The following is a 22,584-nucleotide window of genomic DNA, read 5'->3' on the forward strand; positions in this document are numbered from 1 at the left end:
AAATCAAAAACAAAAACCCTCTGTAAACTTGGTATCATCGTAATTGTGCCGATCCAGATAAAGTGATGTTATTTTTACTGATTCTGAACAGTGTAAAAACAAAACCCAAACTAAGAACAGCGGAATTTCTGCACAGTTTTTCAATCTTCCCCTGAAGAAATGTTTAAGGGCCAATGCCCACGGCCGGATTTCACCGCAGCTATTATGTTCTATTGAACCTAATGCTTATGCTGCGGAATTATGCAGCGGGAAATAAACCGCGGCATGTCCTATTTGCCGCAGGAATACGCGCGGACAGCCTTCATTGTAGGAAAGGCCAAACCAACAGCAAATTTCTAGGTGCAGCAACTTGCTGGTTCCTGCAGGAGGCACTAAGTACATTCAATCACTATATTAGAGCATAAAGACTTAAGAATGAGGACAGACCAATAAGATAATCCCACGGTAGGACTGTCTAATAGTATTGAGGATCCATGGATCAACTATGCGACTTCCACAGAACCAGAAGGGTTTTCTCCTCCGTTTGGCACTAGGAGCAGTTTATTGGATTCCTTAAAAAGTTCATGTCCACAAACCGAAAAATAAAAATGTTACATGATGTTTTAAATTAAAAATCTCCCCTAGTTTTATTTCTGCAGCCCCTTCCCTGACTATCTCCATAGTAACAAAAAGCCGACTACTTCTGTGCGGCGTAATCCTGCGGGCTCATAGATCCTTCCATTGTTCCCTTCAGGTCCTATTAAGAGTCCTCGTAGACGGGCCGATTCTCGTTTGAGCGAGCGTGTGATGTCATCGCTATCGCGTTCCCTCTTGGGCAGCCGGTTTAGACTGAGCGATTATCATTCGCTCATTTGTAGGATAATCGTTCTGTCTAAGAGCCCCTGACAAACACTTGGAGAAAGGTGAGCCGGAACCAAAAAAGACAGGTGGAAGACAGTATGGCTTCAGAATCAAACTAGTTTGTTGTCCGTTACCATAGAAATGCATAGTCGCTGAGGAAACAGAATAGAATGGTAGGAAATTTATGATTAACCCTTTCAAATCCACTGTCTGACGTCTGAAGACATTTTGATTGAAGGCTGTACAGCTCCAATGTCAGAAGACGTCCGGCAGGGTATTCTTACTGTAGATTACTGGCCGCTCTGTTGTTGGGGGCCTCTCCAGCATGTCACATACCGCAGTACTGGCTCTAGCCAGCAGGTGGCACCATTATATAATGGCAGAAAGAGAAAACCCCCTAGGAAACTCTGAATCCAAAATTGGATTGCAAAGGGTTAATACCTTTTGTAAAGTTGCTGCACATTACAGTGACTTGCAGAAGTATTCACCCCTCACCCCACCCCCATTCGGTTTTCTCGCTTTGTTGGATTTTAGTTTTGGATTTTATATGTAAAGGGACAAGAATAGTCAATGAAAAATGAATAAAAACCAAAAACTTGTGTGTGCAATAAGTATTCCCCACCTTTGTTACGAAACCCCTAAATAAGGCTGGCGTCATACAAGCATATGCATATTTGCGCATAAGCATAGCATTTTTTGCGGAATAAACTATGTGTTTTTTGGGGGGGGAGGGGGGGTTTACACATGCATAGATGTATTTTACTGTCCTTTTGCACACTTAAGGCGGGAAAGAAAAATGCATGAACTGAAATGACCAATTAGGCCAATGAACTGCAGGTGTGTTATTTTTCCTGCGCAATTACGCTGCGTTTCACTCATTTCCTAGCAGGAAAATAGAGCACACTGCGTTTTGGGCTTTTTTTTTTTTCTCCTAACGCACAACTGAAGTGCACAGGAAAACTACGCACACAAGTCAATGAATCCATTAAAATCAATTGGCTCCCTTCACAGCTTATTGCGCATGCAAAAATACGCCCATGACACAAGACTAAGGTCCGATCCAACCAATTAACTATAAACGGTACTCAATTAGTTAAATAAAGAGTGTCACGTGATCCGTCACGTCAGTATAAATTCACCTGTTCTGAAAGGCCCTGAGTCGGCAACAACATGAAGACCAAGGAGCCCTCCAACCGGTCAGAGACAAAGTTGTGAAGGAGCAGAAATCAGGATGGGGTGTATAAAAATATCCCAAACTTTGAGCATCCCACAGAGCTCCATTACATCCATTGTAGCACTATAGTACTGATATGGGAGAACTGCAAGTCTGACAAGAGAGGGTCGCCACCAAAACTCTCGAGTCGGGGAAGGAGACTCCAAGACACCAACGAGCACTCTGAAGGAGCGCCAAGATCCACTGCAGAAGTATCAGTCCATGGTAGCACTATAACCAGTACAGTCCACAGAGTGCGGCTTTATGGAAGAGCGGCCAGAAAAACATCACGCACCAACTAGGACGGAAGAAGCTCGCTGGTCAGATAGGGTGAAGGACCCTAAACATACTGACAAGGCCGCACTGCACAGTCTGAGTGCTTCTTCTATGACACTGGGCGCAGGCTGCGATACCCACTATTAGTCTGCTAGGGTACGGTACATCTGTGTAAAATGCGTGGGATGACCAGGCACATACAGATCTTAGAGCTGCACATGAACAACTTGGATTCTGCATGCAGGAGCCAGCAGTGGAATCCGGCCCTGACCACAGCCTGGCGACCCCGCGTACCTGTCGCTTTTCGTTTATCTGTATTGCGGATGATCTGCACAGCTCGCCGTTGGACATGCGCAACACAGATTTTTTTTTTAAAGGTTTGTTTTTCCCACGCCGTCACTAGGCGAGGATGCGGGTACCCACAACTTATCTGCAATGTCAATTGTGGAAGGGCCGCAGGTCAGACCGCTTCCATTCACTTTAACGGAAGCCGTCTGTGCGGGATCCGCACTAAAATAGAACATGCTGCGATTTTTCCTTCACTTTCGGAAATCGCAATTAATTTCTGCGAGTGTGCAGGAAAAAGCGCTTTTGCATAGCTTGTTACGAACGGTATTTGCTGTGGATCCACGCTGCACTCGCCGACCGCGGATTGATTGGGCAATGCAAATCTGTGTGTGTGCAGCCGGCCTGTGTTTTACTGTAACAAGACCTTCCGCACACCGACGTGCCTATCATAGTGCAGCAACGTGAACTTCTCAGCCCGCATCCATGATGCATACCACCCCGCTTGTCCTGTTTCTACAGCAAAAATGATAGGACAACTTTATTCTGTGGGTCAGTACGATTACTGCAGTGCTACTTTTTTTCCAAAGATTTATTTTCCCAAGTTATTTTCTGCCACCATAACTGTATTTTTCCAGCAACACAGTTGTGGGAGGACATACTGTAGTTTGTACTGGTACCATTTTGGAGTACATGAGACATTTTTTCTTGGGAGACAGGGTGACCAAAAAAGTGCAATTGTGGCGTTTTTTTGTTCCCCTCCCCCTCCCCTTCCCGGGACGTTCACCGTGTGAAATAAATAATGTGTTACTTTGATAGAATCAGACTTATGTATGCAGTGATACCAAATACAGTGGGAAAAAAGTATTTAGTCAGATACCAATTGTACAAGTTCTCCCACTTACAAAGATGAGAGGCCTGTAATTGACATCATAGGTAGACCTCAACTATGAGAGACAACATGAGAAAACACATCCAGAAAATCATTGTCTGATTTTTAACCAATCTGCAAATTATGGTGGAAAATAAGTATTTGGTCAATAATAAAAGTTCATCTCAATACTTTGTTATATATCCTTTATTGGCAATGACCGAGGTCAAACGTTTTCTGTAAGTCCTTACAAGGTTGGCACACACACACTGTTGCCGTTATGTTGGCCCATTCCTTCATGCAGATGATCTCAAGAGCAGTGATGTTTTGGGGCTGTTGCTGGGCAACACGGACTTTTAACTCCCTCCAAAGGTTTTCTTTAGGGTTGAGATCTGGAGACTGGCTAGGCCACTCCAGGACCTTGAAATGCTTCTCACGAAGCCACTCCTTTGTTGCCCTTGCGGTGTGCTTGAGATCATTGTCATGCTGAAAGATCCAGCCATGTCTCATCTTCAGTGCCCTTGCTGATGGAAAGAGGTTTGAACTCAAAATCTCACAACAGATGGCCCCATTCATTCTTTCATGTATACGGATCAGTCATCCTGGTCCCTTTGCAGAGTAACAGCCCCAAAGCATGATGTTGCCACCCCCATGCTTCACAGTAGGTATGGTGTTCTTTGGATCCAACTCAGCATTCTTTCTCCTCCAAACACGCCGAGTTTTGTTTCTACCAAACAGTTCTACTTTGGTTTCATCTGACAATATGACATTCTCCCAATATTCTTCTGGATCATCCTAATGCTCTCTAGCAAACTTCAGTCGGCCTCGGACATGTTCTGGCTTAAGCAGGGGGACACGTCTGGCACTGCAGGATCTGAGTCCCTGGCGGCGTAGTGTGTTACTAATGGTAGCCTTTGTTACGTTGGTCCCAGCTTTATGCAGGTCATTCACTAGGTCCCCCCGTGTGGTTCTGGGATTTTTGCTCACCGTTCTTGTGATCATTTTGACCCCACGCGGTGAGATCTTGCGTGGAGCCCCAGATCGAGGGAGATCATCAGTGGTTTTGTATCTCTTCCATTTTCTAATTATTGCTCCCACAGTGGATTTCTTCACATCAAGCTGCTTGCCTATTGCAGATTCAGTCTTCCCAGTCTGGTGCAGGGCCACAATTTTGTTTCTGGTGTCCTTTGACAGCTCTTTGGTCTTCACCATAGTGGAGTTTAGAGTGTGACTGCTTGAGGTTGTGGACAGGTGTCTTTTATACTGATAACAAGTTCAAACAGGTGCCATTACTACAGGTAATGAGTGGAGGACAGAGGAGCCTCTTAACCCCTTAGTGACCGGGCTTTTTTGCTTTTTTCCATTTTTGTTTTTTCCTACTCCCTTTTAAAAAATCGTAGCTCCTTTATTTATCCATCGACGTCGCTGTATGAGGGCTTATTTTTTGCAGGACGAGTTGTATTTTTCAATGGCACTATTTATTGTACCATATAATGTACTGAAAAACGTTAAAAATTCTTAGCGGAGAGAAATGGAAAAAAAACGACATTCCACCATCTTTCGGTGCGTCCTGTTTCTACGGCGCACAAACTGCAACAAAAACGACCTGATATTTTTATTCTATGGGTCAGTACGATTACTACGATACTAAACTTATATAGTATTTTTTTTTTTTTTTTTTTTAAGATATTTAATTTTTTTCAATTATTTTCTGCGGTCATTTTGTGCGCGCGATAACTTTTATTTTTCCGTCGACGTAGTTGAGCAAGGGCTCAATTTTTGCGGGATGTACTGTAGGTTCCGATAGTATCAATTTGGAATACATACGAATTTTTGATCGCTTTTTATATTGCGTTTTTTCTGGGAGACAGGGTAACTAAAAAAAAGGAATTTTTCTTACCGATAATTCCCTTTCTTGAAGGCATCATGACAGCATACGCTTGGAGGTTGCTCACCTGCTGACCTGATGGGACAGGAAAAGGCAGAGCATAAAAGAAACCTCCCCTCCACCAAACACCAGTGTGTTCCAAATAACCAGTGACAGAATACTTAAGCAGGTGTGTTTTTGTTGACATCACACACCTCAGACAAAGAAACATAAGCATACACATTACCTCATGTGTTGGACAAAATAAGGGTAACCATGTCGGTAGGGGGGGAAAAAGCCCGTATGCTGTCATGATGCCTTCAAGAAAGGGAATTATCGGTAAGAAAAATTCCCGTTTTCCCTTCGTCATCATGACAGCATACGCTTGGAGGAATACCAAATAACTGGCATGGGCTTTTTCAGGGAGGGATTACCGCTTGGAGCACCTTCCTACCGAAGGTTGCGTCCTGACTACATTTAAAGTCCAGCCTGTAATGTTTAATAAAAGTATGGCCAGAAGTCCACGTGGCTGCGTTACAAATCTGCTCGATTGACGCGTGCGCTCTTTCTGCCCAAGATGCCGCCACCGCTCTCGTCGAGTGGGCCTTCAATCCTTCTGGAGGAGGGATGCCCTTGGCCTTGTAAGCTTCCTGGACCGCTCTCCTGAGCCACCGGGCGATCGCATCTTTAGAAGCGGCCCTTCCTTTGGCTTGCCCCTGAAATTGAACGAAAAGTTTATCGGTCTTTCTGAAACTTTCCGTTGCCTCAAGGTACGCTAGTACAGGTCTTTTGACATCTAGATTATGGAGCTTCTGCTCCTTTTCGTTTTTTAAATCTTGGCAGAAGGCTGGAATGACTATTGGCTGGCCTCTGTGGAAATCTGACAAGACTTTAGGCTGAAAGGACGGGTCTAAAGAAAATACTATTTTGTCTGGGTGAATAGTCATATATGGGGCCCTTCGTGAGAGGGCCTGGATTTCACCCACGCGTCTAGCCGACGTGACTGCCACAAGGAGGGCTACCTTATACGTCAGCAAGGCGATGGATAGATCTCTAACAGGTTCAAAAGGGGGATCGCAGAAGGCCTGAAGGACTATGGTCAGATCCCAGGGGGGTGCCGTAAGCCTTGTAAATGGATGCAATCTACTTGCCCCTCTAAGAAATCTCCTAATCCACCTGTGCTCCGCAAGCGCGAGATCAAAAAATGCCCCCAAAGCCGCAACTTGGACTTTGAGGGTATTCGGACTCAACCCTTTATCCAGGCCCGCCTGGAGAAAATCTAGGATTTTACGGATGTCTGGCTGATCTAACTGCTGGATGTCCTGGCCTATCCACTCTGAGAATTTTTCCCAGACTTTGGAATAGATCTTTTTTGTCGAGGGTTTAAGGCTTTCACTAATAGTGGAAATTACGTTAGGAGAAAGACCCTTCCCCAAGAATTTTACCCGTTCAAGATCCAGGCCGTAAGCCTGAACTTGTGAACTTCCGGGTAAAGAAGAGGGCCCTGCAGCAATAGGTCGGGTCTTGGTGGAAGGTGGAAAGGCTCTCCTACTGACAGAGATCTCAGGAGGGGAAACCAAGGTCTTTTGGGCCAATAAGGTGCTACCAGAATTACTGACATGCTTGACCGCAGTAATTTCCTTAGTAGGAGCGGAATTAATGGTAAAGGGGGAAAAGCGTACGCCAAGTCCCAAACCCAGGGGTGAGAGAGAGCGTCTGTGCCCAAGGCCTGTTTCTCCGCGCCTCGGGAAAAGAGAAACCGGCACTTGGTATTTGCGCTTGACGCAAATAGGTCTATTTCCGGTACCCCCCATTTCGTCACGAGCAGGCTGAACACCTCGGGATGGAGTTCCCACTCTCCTGGGTCCACTTTTTTCCTGCTTAGAAAGTCCGCGGCTGAATTCTCGGCTCCTTTTATGTGAAAGGCCGACAGTGACTTGGTTGTGAGTTCCGCCCACTGAAGGATCCTTCCCGCCAACTGCTGCAGTAGAGGATTCCTGGTGGTACCCTGGTGGCGAATGAGTGACACTGTCGTCATATTATCTGAAAAGATCCTCACATGCTTCATCCCTAAGAGCGATTGCAGGCTACGTAGGGATTTCCACACCGCATTAAGCTCTCTAAAATTAGACGAATCAGATCTCTCATGAGCGTCCCAAGTACCCTGTATATAACCGCCTTCAAAGTGGGCCCCCCACCCTTTGGCGCTGGCATCCGTTGTGATTATTATTGCAGGGTCCAGGAACCATTCAGATGCCCGTGACAGGTTGTCTGATGACAACCACCAGCGGAGTGAAGATCTGGCTTTAGCAGAAATAGAGATTGTCTGGTCGAGTGAGGACTGTAACTTGTCCCAATTCTGAAGGATTAGTGACTGGAGACCGTGACTATGGAACTGAGCCCAGGGAACCACGCCAATACACGAAGTCATTAGCACCAGGATCCGCATTGCGTCTCTTACTGTTACTCTAGATTTTTTATAGAGAGTGGAGCATTCCTCTAAAATATGCTGTTTCCTTAGAGGAGGAAGGGATGAATTTTGGAGACTGGAATCCAGAATGACTCCCAGGAATTTTTTCCTGGTTTCTGGTTCCATGTTGGATTTTAGATCATTAATAATCCAACCCAGGTCCTTAAACAGTTGAAGTGTGGAACCCAAGTGTGACCTCAGAATAGTCGGGGAATCTGCCACCAACAGGAAGTCGTCCAAGTAGGGGACGATAATAATCCCACGATTGCGCAAAAAGGCAACCATTTCTATCACCACCTTGGAAAAAATTCGCGGAGCGGAGGAAATTCCAAATGGGAGGCAAATAAACTGAAAGTGACAGATTTCCCCTTCCATTCTCAGCGCAAACCTCAGGAACTTTTGCGTGTTGGTGTAAATAGGGATGTGAAAGTAAGCATCCTTTAGGTCAATTGTAGCCATTACATTATCCCTGGCAATTAGGGGAGTTGCAGTTCTGATAGTCTCCATTTTAAATTTTCTATACTCAATGAATTTATTCAGTTCTTTGAGGTTAATTATTGTGCGGTGGGAGCCGTCTGGTTTGGGAACCAGAAAAAGGGGGGAATAAAATCCCTTCCCCTGTTCCTTTTTGGGGACGGGGATAACCGCGCCGAGATCCAGCAGGTTCTGTACACCTCTCAACAGAGCCTGCTCTAGGGCTGGAGACTGGATTGGGGTTACAATAAATCTGTCAGGGGGGCGAGATTCCAGTTCGATCTTGTACCCCTCCGCCACCAGGTGTAGCACCCACTCGTTAGTCGTTATGTTACGCCAACTAGTGGAAAAACTAGCCAGTCTACCGCCCACCGGGCACGAAGATGCGGGCTGAGGGATGATAATAAGAGTCTTACCCCTTCCACCCTTCGGATAAGACCATCTTCCGGTCTTCCCTTTCCCAGCGTATGTAGACGAGGGACGTGGAGTGAAGGGTCTTTTGGGCGGTCTGATGGCTGGCAGTCCCTGGTTCTTGTCAGCTGTTTTTTCCAGCAGGCGATCCAGGTCCGGTCCAAAAATGCGTGCACCCCGAAAGGGTAGGGCACACAGCTTGTTTTGGATGTTAAGTCCCCCGACCACTCCTTTACCCAGACTGCCCTTCTGGCGGCCTGGAGGCTTTTTGGTCGATTAGGGACATAAGCTGGTCCAGCCAGACCGCCATGGAGCGAGCCACAGAAGTGGCCGCGATATTGGAATTTATAATAAGGCTGGACGTGGACCAGGCCTTGCGCATGGTCATGTCCACTTTATTATCCAAGAAGTCCTTTAAGTGGGACATATCTTCAAATGGTAATCCCGACTTCCTGGACACCATAGCGATAGCCGCATCTACTTTCGGCATTTCATCCAGAAACGCCACCTCGTCTCCCACAAATAAAAGGCGCTCCTTGAACTCCCTAGGGATTAGTGGAGTCTGATCCACCCAATCCCACTCGTTCAGGATTAGTTGTTTGAGTGTGGCATTTACAGGAAACGAAGATTTCCGTTGTGGAAGCAATCCCGCAAACATATCGTCTTGTGTTGTGCGGGGTTGCTGCACATCTTCCTCCACCTGCATGGTTCTACGTACAGCTTTTAAAAGTTGATCCATGTCAGCGGTGGAAAAAAGGTACTTTTTCTCCTCCTGCAACACTTCCCCAAGATTATCATACTCCAAATCTTCCGCCATGTCAGAGTCGGACTCTGACACAGCCGGAGCAGACCTTCGTGTAACCCCTGAGGGCCCAGGTTGGAGGTCCGAGAGGGAGGACTGAACTTTTTCCCGGACGACCGACCGAATTTCGGACATGAGGGAAGATTTTTCCTCCTGCAGAACTTTTGCAGAACAAACGGCACATAATGTTTTGGTATAGGAGTCGTCGAGTTTGCCAAGCACACTGGACACTTTTTACTCCTCCTCCTAGCCTCCCTAGGTTTTTGAGTATCCCTGTCCCGAAATGACAAGGGGGAACTCTGTTAGTAAGGAAGTGTATGTAGTGCAGGTGTCTGTAGGTTGGCCCACTGGACCACTTACAGTTTGGAGATTCTCTGGGTCCTCTCTGGCCGACATCCTGCGCTTGCTTATGGGATCAACTCCTGTACTTAGGATCGATTCCCGGCGTGAAGAAACACCAGCTGCTTCCCTGGTGTAGAGGAGCTTTAAAAATTTGAATCCGGCGCCAGCCGCACTAAGCCACGCCCACTTTCGCGCTAGGCCACGCCCCCTTGCAGAGCGTCTGAAGTCACTGCGTCACTCTCGGAGCTCCGCTGAGGCCACGCCCCCTTGAGGAACGCTGCTGCTCGGCCCTGGACCCAGAGATGGCGGCCGCCGCCGAAATGACGGCCGCAGTGGTGCCGGAAAGCCCGTACTTGGACCCAGGCCCACGCAGTCCCCGGTAAGCTCCCAGATGAGGTCCTTCCCACTGGGGCGCCGGGGTTGCCAGGAGAGATGCCGCCGCTCACCGGTAAGCCCTGGAACCTCCGGCATGGGACAGCATCGCTGGAGCTCTGCCGCTGCTGTCCTGAAGGGACAGGAAAAACACTGGTGTTTGGTGGAGGGGAGGTTTCTTTTATGCTCTGCCTTTTCCTGTCCCATCAGGTCAGCAGGTGAGCAACCTCCAAGCGTATGCTGTCATGATGACGAAGGGAAAAATGCATTTCTGGCGGGTTTTTTTGGGTTTTTTTTTCGGACGACGTTCACCGTGCAGAAAAAATAATGCACTACTTTGATAGATCGGACTTTTACGGACGCGGTGATATCAAATACATATTTTTATTTTATGATTTAGATTTTTTAATAATAGATAAGGCAAAAGGGGGGTGATTTAAACTTTTATAACTTTTTTTTTTTTTTTTACAATTTAAAAAACTTTATTGATCTTTTTTTTTACTTTACTTTGAAGTCCCCCTGGGGGTCTTTAACATGTGATGCTTTGATCGCTCCTGCAGTATGACGTAATGCTATAGCATTACGTCATACTGCTTTTTTTTTTTACAGGCAGTCTATGAAGCCACCCTGTGTGGATGGCTTGATAGGCAGTCTGCTAAGGCAGCCCTGGGGCCATTCATTAGGCAATGACACCTGCAATGACACCTGCACGGATCCCCCGATCTCACCGCGGGGGGGGGCGTGCGGGACCCCCAAACAGCGTTCGGGGGATTTAAATGCCGCTGTCAGAATTGACAGCGGTATTTAAAGGGTTAATAGCCGCGAACGGCCGAGCGCGGCTATTGCCCGCGGGTGTCAGCTGTAATAAGCAGCTGACGCCGGCGCTGTATGGAGGGAGATAGCGGCGCTACCTCCCTCCATACACGTCCTGCAGCTGCAGGACGTAAAAACACTATAGGGTGGTCACTAAGGGGTTAAAGAAGAAGTTACAGGTCTGTGAGACCCAGAAATCTTGCTTGTTTGTAGGTGACCAAATACTTATTTTCCACCATAATTTGCGAAAAAATTCGTTAAAAATCAGACAATGATTTTCTGGATGTGTTTTCTCATGTTGTCTCTCATAGTTGAGGTCTACCTATGATGTCAATTACAGGCCTCTCATCTTTGTAAGTGGGAGAACTTGTACAATTGGTATCTGACCAAATACTTTTTCCCCCACTGAATGTATTTATTTTTTTCAATAATAAGGGGGATTTTTAAACTTTTACTTACTTTTTTTTCCAGTAATTATTTTTTTTCTATTTTTACTACTTTTAGTCTTTAAAAGGGGCTTAAACTTGCAATTGATCGCTCATACAGTAAAATGTAATATCACAGTATTACATTAAATTGCATTTTGACAGGCAGTCTATGAACACACGTCACAGGCATTTATTCAGGGCAGCCCTGGGGGCCTTCAGAAAGCCCCCCGGCTGTCTTGGCAACAGAACAGCACCTGACGATCGCTGAACGATCGGGGCATTAACATGCAGTTGTCAGAATTGACAGAGGCATATAGAAGGTTTACAGCAGCGATCAGCGTTGCTGCAGATTGCAGCTCTTGCAGGAGGGTGTCTGCTATCAAAGACAGGCCGCACCGGATGTGTATAGAGTGGGATAAGCTTGCGATCCGGCTCCATATAAACCCTGCACACCCAGGACATAAATAATAATAATAATAATAAACTTTCTTTGTATAGCGTCAACATATTCCGCAGCGCTTACATAGACAGGGGATACAGAAAGACAAAAGTACAAAGATTACAGAACCACGGTTACATAGTAATCAATTGATGGAAACAATAGGGGTGAGGGTCCTGCTCCAACGAGCTTACATACTAGAAGTAATGGGGTGATACAGAAGGTAAAGGGGCTGGAGATGTGCACGGTATGGCGAGGTGGAGAGTGAGGGGTGATATACACATAGACAATGGTCAGACATTTAGCCGTGTGACGGCAGAAACAGTATGACTGCAGGAGCGGTTTATGATGGCTAGCAGGGATTGCAGTCAGTAGGTCAGGGAGCATGTTATCAGGCGGAGTACAGAGGGCTTTATTTAGGGAATTCGGTATGCCTCCCTGAAGAGGGGCGTTTTTAGAGCACGCCTGAAGTTCTGCGAGTCCTGGATTGCTCGGGTAGCCTTTGGTAGTGCGTTCCAGAGGACCGGTGCTGCTCTGGAGAAGTCTTGGAGGCGGGAATGAGAAGTTCGAATTAAAGGGGCGCTCAATCTGGTTTCGTTAGCAGAGCGGAGAGCCCAGGCTGGTTGATGGATTGAGATGAGGGAAGCGATATAGGGGGGCGCTGCACTGTGGAGGGCTTTGTGGATGAAGGTGGCGAGTTTAAATTGAATTCTGTATTGAACGGGCAGCCAGTGCAGTGACCGGCACAGGCCAGAGGCATCCGAGTAGCGGCTGGACAGGAAGATGAGCCTGGCTGCCGCATTCAGGATGGATTGGAGAGGGTAGAGTCTGGTGCAGGGGAGGCCGATCAGCAACGAGTTGCAATAAATCGAGCCGGGAGTGGATGAGGGCAACAGTAAGCGTTTTTAGCGTGTCCACAGTGAGAAAAGAGCGGATTCTTGCGATGTTCTTGAGGTGCAGCTGACATGTTCGGGCCAGAGATTGGATGTAGGGGGTAAAAGAGATCAGAATCAAATATGACTCCAAGGCAGCGGGCATGTTGTCTAGGAGTTATGGTGGTGCCACACACTGAGATGGAGATGTCAGGATGAGGGCGGTTAGTGGAGGGTGGAAATACCAGCAGGTCAGTTTTAGAGAGGTTTAGTTTTAGGTAGAGAGAGGACATGGTGTTAGAGACAGCGGACAGACAGTCAGTGATGTTTTGGAGTAAAGGTGCAGAGATGTCACGGGAAGAGGTGTATAGCTGGGTGTCATCTGCATACAGGTGGTATTGGAGGCCAAATCTCCTGATGGTTTGACCAATAGGGGCTGTGTAGATAGAGAAAAAAGGGGGCAGAGGACAGAGCCCTGGGGGACCCCAACAGCAAGGGAAAGAGGAGGGGAGGTAGAGCCAGCAAAGGAGACACTGAAAGAGCGGTCAGATAGGTAGGAAGAGAACCAGGAGTGGGCAGTGTCCTTTAGGTCAATGGAGCGTAGCATACTGAGGAGATTGTGGTCAACAGTGTCAAATGCTGCGGAGAGGTCGAGGAGGATCAGTAGGGAGGAATCGCCCCTCGATTTGGTCAGCGGTGTTAAGGGGTTAAAGGATTGTCTCAACAGGTTTTACCTGTCACGCGAGTCCAGCCGGTCCGAAGTGTGGTGCATTAGGACTGCCAGAGGTAGCCAACTTGGCCATCTCAGTTGGTCCCATTGAAGCAAATGGAGTGTCCCCTCCACTGCACCATACACCAAAAGCCCCATAGAAGTCTCCTCCCCTAATATGCCCAATAAGCGTTGTTCATGGCACAAGGGTAGCTGTGATTATGTGAGCATTTTTGCACATATGCCCATGTAAGGCCGTGAAGATCTGATGTCACGTGAACAGGACTGCTGCCTCTTTCCAATTACCTGCAGTTACGGCCGGGTGATTTAGGCCCCCTGTTCACAGGCGTGACTCTGCTGGCGGTAAATCGCCGGCGAATCATGCTGTCTGAAGCTTTCCATAGCGTTGCTATGGAAAGCGCCGGCCCCCTGCCCACGAGCGGAGAATCACTGCGATTCTCCACTCGCAGCCGGCAATTTGCAGCATGTGAGCCTCTCTGTCAGATAGGCTGACAGCGAAGATCAATCTGCCGGCTCCTGCTCCCGGGCAGCGGCTCCCGCAACGCCCGTGGACAGGCAGCCTTAGTCTAAAAGCTAGACTTTTCTTCTAGTCTTTTCTAAATTTTAATATAGATTTTCTTTTTTTTGTTAAAACAAGCTAAAAATGCTAAGACCTTTTTTTTTCACATAAGAGAATTGCATACACAGTAATTCCTTAAGGGAATTTTCCAGGCTGCACTGTCAGTGCCGGGATACACTGGAGTCAGAGCAGAAACCACTGTAATTGCAGGCTGCAGTCTCGATGAAGTCAGTGGGAGCTGCACCGCCCTCTACAAAGGGGCCGGCGCAGCAATTTTCACTCCGACCCCGCTGTATCCTGGTACTGCCTGGAAAACCCCTTTAGCCCTTTCCAATCCACTGTCTGATGTCTGAAGACATTCTGATTGAAGGCTGTACAGCTCCGATGTCGGAAGACGTCCGGCAGGGTATTCTTACTGTAAATTACTGGCCGCTCTGTTGTTGGGGGCCTCTCCAGCATGTCCCATACCGCAGTACTGGTCTAGCCAGCAGATGGTGCCATTGTATAATGACAGAAAGAGAAAGCCCACTAGGAAACCCTGAATCCAAAATTGGATTGCAAAGGGTTAATATATACTAAGGATGTAGAAATGAATGGGGTATTTCTCCTATTCAGTACTTAGGATTCCCTTATATGAAGATAAACTATATGAAATATGTACATGAAGGGTGACGATATACCCCCTCTTGTACTAGTGAGACATGTCCCATCACCCCACGTCTACCGTAGGCCCATAGTCTACCGTACCTAGCCACCTTCCTACTAATAAAAGTTCTCCGGTAACACGCGCCGTCAGGAACGATCAGGAATTCAAGACTCCGGAGATCTCCAAAGTAGTAAGCCGAAGGGGCACAAGAGTGATGCAGCCATGTGTTGCCCCATCCATGGGCTCACAGGACAAGGTCTACTGATATCTTCTGTTGTGCCTAATTGCCATCCCTCTCTGACGAGCTGTGAACGTTTTCAGCCATCTCCCAGACGAATTCTTAAGGGTTTTTATTTTTGCTGTCAACGGCTGAAGGGATGTTCACCTGACACTGGGCGATGGCGCCACATGAAGTACATTAGTGTCAGGCTAGGCGGGTGATGGGTATAAAACACTACAGGAATCGGCAAAGACTCAACCATACGTATGCAGACCGTCCTGTTTGTCAAAGGATCTGGGGGGGTGATCATTAAAGGCACTAGAGCACCAATTTGATTTAATTTTTTTAAAAATAACAGAGAAAAATATTGTATTTTTCTAATCTGCTTTTATTTTCTGATTGTAGAATTTTTTTTATTATGATGTCTATCCAGGACTATGGGGGCAGCCATCTTTCCTGAGCTGCATTTTGCAGCAGCCTTATGGGCCATCCACACAATGGGCAGGAGTGACCCATTGACTTGCATTGGAGACTGTTCTAGCCCAGTCCTGTGACCTTCAGGGGTCATCATGCAGAGAGTGTGAGTAAATAGTCACAGCTTATGCCTATCGTGAATGGTGGATCCTGTGTTAGGGCCCATTTACACGTAACGATTGTCGCTCAAACGAACAAAAGTGAGCAGTTATCATAATGTCTAAAAGGTGAGCCAACGAGTGAATGACTAACGAGAGTTGTGCACTTCTCGTCGGTCGTTCAGTTTCAACCATTGGCTTTTTCACTTCTCATTACATTTAACCCCTTAATGCCACAGGGCGTAACTGTATGTCCTGGCTGCACGGTACGTAATGCAACAGGACGTACACTTACGCCCTGTGGATAGTGCAAGATCAGAAAAGATTCCGCGCCATCCAGCAGCAGGAGCCAACTGTCACCAACAGCTGACCTCCGGCTGCAACAGCGGGGGTGCATGGGGACAGCACGATCTATGTAGCTTGCGGCGTGTAAAGGGCTCACAGAGGGAGCGCGCGCCGTCTGTGAAGTCATCGGACCCCCGCAATGTAATCGGGGCATGGCAACAGGATGCGAGATACAGGCGTCCTGCTTTGCCGTTGCCTTTGATCGCTATTACAAGCGATCATAACGATCATAAGCATTATGGTACAAGTCCCCTACAGGAACATAAATAGTGTAGGAAATAAAATAAAAATGTAAAAAAAAAAAAAAAAAAACACCCACACCTTTTTGTGCTTTTTCCCCTATAAATATTTTAAAAATTCTTAAAAATTAAAATCCCACATTTTTGGTATCGTCGTATCCGTAACACCTCGTACAGCAAATTGAACACACTTTTTATCTTGCATGGCAAAAAGTGTAAGAAAGAAAAAAAAAAACCTACAAAACTGAGGCAAAATGCTTATTTTTTTTAATTTTGCCTCCCTAAAAACACAATAAAAGTGAACAAAAAAGCCATATGTACCCCAAAATGGTACTCATAAAAACTACCGCTCGTTACGCAAAAAACAAGCCCTCCCAAAGCTCTGTTCATGGAAAAACTAAAAAGTTATAGGACTTTGTATGCAGCAATTTAGGAAAAAAAATTACATTTACAGAAATCATTTGCAACCTATTGCTTGTGAACAGCGATCAGTCGTTCACATTCGCTGGCGCAGAGACTGTAGGATCTAGCGATAAATGTAAACTATTTATCTGCCTGTATAAACAGGTTGTACAAGCGAACTCTGCCATCGTTAACTCGTGCAAATTATTTCTCACGGCATTTAAGATGCTGTCAAGTGAGATGACTGCTGCAAAGTCTTCCCTACAGAACAGGAAGTGACGAAGTATTACTAGGCCCTGTGATCCATGTGAAAAATGCAGGATTTTAGGGGGTTTTTAATATAGATTGTGACCGCGGGAAAAAGAAAAATCTGCAAAAATGTGATTTCTATAATAGAGCGAATGTGTCATCAGAAAATTACCCAAGCGCCCCATTAAAGCCTCGTTCACACTTCAGGTTTTGACTTAAAGGGGTTGTCCCGCGCCGAAACGGGTTTTTTTTTTTTTCAACCCCCCCCCCCCCCCCCCCCCCCCGTTCGGCGCGAGACAACCCCGATGCAGGGACGTACAGAAAGCTCACCGGAGTGCTTACCTTAATCCCCGCGCTCCGGTGACTTCTATACTTACCTGTGAAGATGGCCGCCGGGATCCTCTGCCTCCGTGGACCGCAGCTCTTCTGTGCGGTCCACTGCCGATTCCAGCCTCCTGATTGGCTGGAATCGGCACGTGACGGGGCGGAGCTACACGGAGCCCCATAGAGAACAGGAGAAGACCTGGACTGCGCAAGCGCGGCTAATTTGGCCATCGGAGGGCGAAAATTAGTCGGCACCATGGAGACGAGGACGCTAGCAACGGAGCAGGTAAGTATAAAACTTTTTATAACTTCTGTATGGCTCATAATTAATGCACAATGTATATTACAAAGTGCATTATTATGGCCATACAGAAGTGTATAGACCCACTTGCTGCCGCGGGACAACCCCTTTAAATGGATGCAAAATCCTGATCAAATACTGGAGTGGATGTGCGATAGAAGGCTAGTATAAGGCCGGGCTCACACAACTGGGTCACGTGCGAGAGGCTCGCAGCGGTGACCCTGCGTACAGCAATTGTATCGTGGATGATCACGGAGGCGGTCATGCGCAGTATAGATTATTTGGTTTGTTCGGTTGTATTACCCACGCCGTCACTTAGCAATGATGCGGGTACCCGCAGCCTGTACACAACGTAACTACGTATGGGCTGCGGGTATATCCATGACCACAGAACACAATGGGCCCCATGCTTGTGGATTCTATAGTAAAATAGAGCATGCTGCGATTCATACCCGCAAATATGAAGGAAAATTTGTAACTTTATGCCTTTTGATGCCCACCTATTACAGTGGATCGCCCACGGAAGCCGCAATTCAAATCCAGTCGTGTGAGACCGACCTAAAAGTTTTCATTATATTGTTTTCAGGGTCTACTCCTGGCTTAGACCTTAAAAAATTACATGAAAAATTAAAAGATCCGTGATCTCTAATCACAGGAACGAAGGGCTTGCAGTGGTCAACAGCATTCTACTAGATGCATTACCGCTCTCAGCCATGTACTGGGTGTGGCAGTGTAGCATCAGACATCTTAGGAACAACCTGTCAAACGCATCCTACCACAAATAAAGAAAACGCCTATACGTGATGTATCTATTAGCTCGCACATGTCAAACACAAGGCGCCTGGGCCGCCAATTCATTTTATTTGGCCCGCTATATGTAAAAGCCTGCATCAGGTAGTTTCATGCAGCGGCGCCACAGGAGCAGGACTTTAAGTTTGATAGTAGTACCTGCGCGCCGCAGTTGCGGAAGGAAAATCCAGTAAGGCTGGAAATTACCTACCTACTGGGGGCACCTACTTAATAGGTGGGCAATTACTTACCTATTGGGGGCATACAAAAGAGAAGAAAAAAAAGACAACTCCCCAACCAATCTCGCCAGAGGACAGGAACGCAAACACGCTTAATTAGGCGCAGAAAAAATAATGGATTTATAAAAACTCTAATCTTTAATTTGACATACTTCTAAAAATAAAAAAAAAGAAGTTTGTTTAGACCAAAAACGACCATAATGCACCAGAAAATGCTTTAACCCCACATACACATTTCCAGCGCCCTTAGTCATAGCACTACTAGTTACCTACCTACTCTAGGTGCACTGAATGGGGGGAGGAAATTACCTACTGGGGTGGCCACTTACCCATCGCCACCTAGCTCTTACTATACAGAAAGTCTCCAACTTACGGGCAGATTCCATTACAGGAAGCTGCTCATAAGTGCGTTTTGTTCGTATGTCCGAACAAATGCTTCTATGGAGGGGGATCGCGGGTGGATCTCGCTCCATACAACGTTGGGTATCGGCCGTTTCTTACAAGCCTGCAACAGTTCCGATGAATGGCGTGTCTTAACTCTTTAAATATCGCTGTTGGCTGCGGTATTTAAGGAGGTAACAGCTACGATGAGCGGAGTGGCTTTCTGGAGCTGTTGCAGGCGAAAGGCCCCTACCTATGCAAAGTGCCTATCAAGCCGTGCCATGGCAAGCCGTGCCATGTCTGTCCGATTGCTGTACAGTATGATGTAATGCTACAGCATTACATCATACTTAGGGGGCCTTCACACTTGCGATTACGATATTGCTGTTTTTGTTTGTTTTTTTTAAACGCAAATGTCAAGAGGACTTTCTAATGTTAAAAACGCATCTCACAAAAATCACAAGTATGAAGGCCCCTTACAGATAGGCTTGTTTACATCTAGTGAAGCTTGTAACTCAAACATTCGCAAGTAGGAGACTTACTGTAGTCTTACAATTAGAAATGGGCCTTTGAAGGCAGCCATAAATAAGAAACACTGGCTTGGAAAAGGACTTGGGGATTTTAGTTACTAGAAGCTTAACTGGAGCAAGCAGTGTCAGGCAGCTGCTGCCAAGGCAAATAGGATCATGGAGGGTATCAGAAGAGGTCTAGGGGCACATGACGAGAACATTATACTTCCTCTTTACAAGTCACTGGTCAGACCACACATGGAATATTGTGGACAGTTTTGGGCACCCGTACTCAAGAAGGGCATATCAGAGGTTCAGCGGGTACAAAGGCAGCAACTAAATAATAAATGGAATGGGCGGACTACAATACCCAGAGAGATTATCAAAATTGGGGATATTTAGTTTAGGGGGAAAAAAAAAAACGAAAAACAAAATTACATTCTGGGGCAACCTAATAACTATGTAGAAATATATCGGGTCAGTAGAGAGATCTCTCCCATCATCTATTATACCCAGGACTGTAACAAGGGGGCGCTCTAATAACTATGTTTAAATATATCATGGGTCGGTACAGAGATCTCTCCCATCATCTATTATACCCAGGACTGTAACAAGGGGGCGCTCTAATAACTATGTTTAAATATATCTTGGGTCGGTACAGAAATCTCTCCCATCATCTATTTATACCCAGGACTGTAAGGGAGCACTCTGTATGTCTAGAGGAAAATAGGTTTCTACACCGACATAGTAAAGGGTTCTTTACTGTAAGAGCAGCGAGACTGTGGAACTCTCTGCCTGAGGACGTGGTGATGAAAAACTCACTAAGGCCTCATGTCCACTAGAAAAATTCCGCTGCGGATTTGCTTTAAATGTTTTGTTTTTTTTTTTTGCATGCACATATCCGCACACATTGCTATCAATGTGATAGCAATGTTGCGGAATCCGCGGCAGAATGGAGCATGTCGCGTTTTTTCTCCCGCGCGTGAAAAACGCAATTCTTTTAAAATGCCATCCGCGGGTGCAAAAAAAAAATCAATTTAATGGACCACGGATGGCCAATGACTCCCTATGGGCAAAATCCGCTCCGGAATCCGCAATTCCATTTAGCGAGTGGACATGAGGCCTAACTAAGGCTGGCTGTTCACGGGCGATTTGTCATAGTGTGATCCTCGGCAATAAATTGTACGCGGAGCATGCATGACACGCTTTCCATAGGATAACTATGGAAAGCGCAGTCTGACGTCCATGAGCGGAAAATCGCGGCATGCCTCGATGAACCTGTCATTAAGATAGGTTCCGCACGTAAAATCGTGACGACATTAGTGCTCCCCCGCGGCGGAATATCTCTCGCGATATTCCGCCCCGCCCGCGGGCCCTCAGCCTTATAGAGTATAAGAGCGGTCTAGACATCTTTCTTGAGAGATGCAATATTACGTTATATCACGATTACTCAGTCGGTGATCCAGGATTATTCCGATTACCAGATTGGAGTCAGAAAGGATATTTTCCCCTTAAATGTGAGAAATTGGCTTCGACCTCATTGGGATTTTTTGCCTTCCTCTGGATCAACATTGGGGGTAATAGTCTGAACTGGATGGGCATATGACCATTTTCGGCCTTACATACTATGTCACCCATGCGCCTGTATTAGATGGAACCAACAGAGATCAGCGTGACTGAGAGCAGCGGTGTACGTGTCCCCCAACCACGTCTGCAGGGGTCCGACTAGATGAGACCACAGTACTAGCGTCCACCATAATATATCCCACAAGAGAGCTGTCCTACCGCCTTCACACGACCTGTGGCCGCTTATCTCTACACTGGATGGAGGACCATTAGTATGGTCGGCCATGATGGTGGTGGTCCTCCCAATAAAGTGTAGGCCACGACCTCTGGGGGACGGCGCGAGGGCTTCTAATAACACCTTATGAAGCAGCTGATCTGACTAGTAAGCTGTCAGTGCTGCCAGTATGTTGTTGTCCCCCTCCATGACACTGTAACCTGACAGCCCCATGACAGCCCTAGCAACCAATCACTTCCCAGCTTTCATTCCTGAACGTGCCTGCGCAGACTGAGAGACGCGCGGTGATTGGTCAGTGTGGCCCTCCGCAGTGTCCCATGGCGGCCGCCAGCACATGCAGCCAGCAGTCATGGTGGAGGCTCCGGTGTGTACACGGCTCCCCTCCTCCCTCGGATGACAGTGCAATCCCTCCTCCCGGGCCTCTCCCTCCTGCCCGCAGCGTCCCCGCCGGGCAGCCGGCCACACCGACGTCTACACGGGCATGTATAGGAGGAAGCCGGGCTGGAACACACGTGTATACACGGGCACAGGGGCGGCCGCTCTCCGGTGCCGGGCCTCAAGCCTCGGCCTGCCAGTAAGGAAGGCCCTGGGCAGCACAACAGCAGCTCCGGGGGAGGTGGGGACAGGACGCGGGGACGGCCAGGGCCGGGAGGGAGCGGGACGTGGCGATATGTCGCGATCACAAGGCCACCCGGACATGGTGAGAGGAGCCGGTTGTACCGGGGGGAGGAGGCCTGGGCCTGGGAGCAGAACAGGGTCTGTCCGTGGGAGGCAGCGGAGCCCGACTGTGTGTGTGCCGGCGGGGAGCTACAGCCGGGTGCTGGGCACGGAGAGCGGGTCCCGCCAATGTCCTCCCCTCGGCTCTCACCTTCATGTCGGGACATCCTATCGCTCAGGCCGCCGCCGCTGCAGCTGCTGCTCCGACTCCTCCTCCTGGTGAGAGCAGAGAGTGTGTGTGCTTCCTCCTCACTCTCCTCCTCTTCCTCCGCCTGACACACTGCACCGACGGCTGGGCTGTACGCAGGGCACATATGGCTGTCTGTAGTGACGGATGTACGGCTCTGTGCCCGGCACTATACTCCTCACATACCGGCACCCTGTACATATATATGTGTAATACTCCTGACACACCGGCACCCTGTACACATATGTGTGTAATACTACTGGCACCCTGTACATATATGTATGTAATACTCCTCACACACCGGCACCCTGTACATATATGTGTATAATACTCACACACCGGCACCCTGTACATATATGTGTATAATACTCCTCACACACCGGCACCCTGTACATATATGTGTGTAATTCTACTCACCCACCTGCACTGTGTTCGTACATGTGTGTAATACTCCTCACATACCGGCACCCTGTACATATATGTGTGTAATACTCCTGACACACCGGCACCCTGTACACATATGTGTGTAATACTACTGGCACCCTGTACATATATGTATGTAATACTCCTAACACACTGGCACCCTGTACATACATGTG

At 47.4% G+C, this 22,584-nt stretch overlaps 1 protein-coding gene across 1 annotated transcript in view; it reads right to left on the bottom strand.

Annotated features, from left to right (window-relative positions):
• KCMF1 (potassium channel modulatory factor 1) overlaps positions 1 to 22,046 on the bottom strand; it is a 68,839-nt gene extending 46,793 nt beyond the window's left edge. The window contains exon 1 of the mRNA XM_066574118.1: positions 21,950 to 22,046. Within this exon, the coding sequence (XP_066430215.1) occupies positions 21,950 to 21,965 (16 nt within the window). The 5' untranslated portion in view covers positions 21,966 to 22,046. The remainder of the gene's footprint in view (positions 1 to 21,949) is intronic.
• Positions 22,047 to 22,584: the final 538 nt, after the last annotated feature.

Source organism: Eleutherodactylus coqui, chromosome 7, assembly GCF_035609145.1.
Source record: "Eleutherodactylus coqui strain aEleCoq1 chromosome 7, aEleCoq1.hap1, whole genome shotgun sequence".
Classification (NCBI taxonomy): Eukaryota; Metazoa; Chordata; class Amphibia; order Anura; family Eleutherodactylidae; genus Eleutherodactylus; species Eleutherodactylus coqui.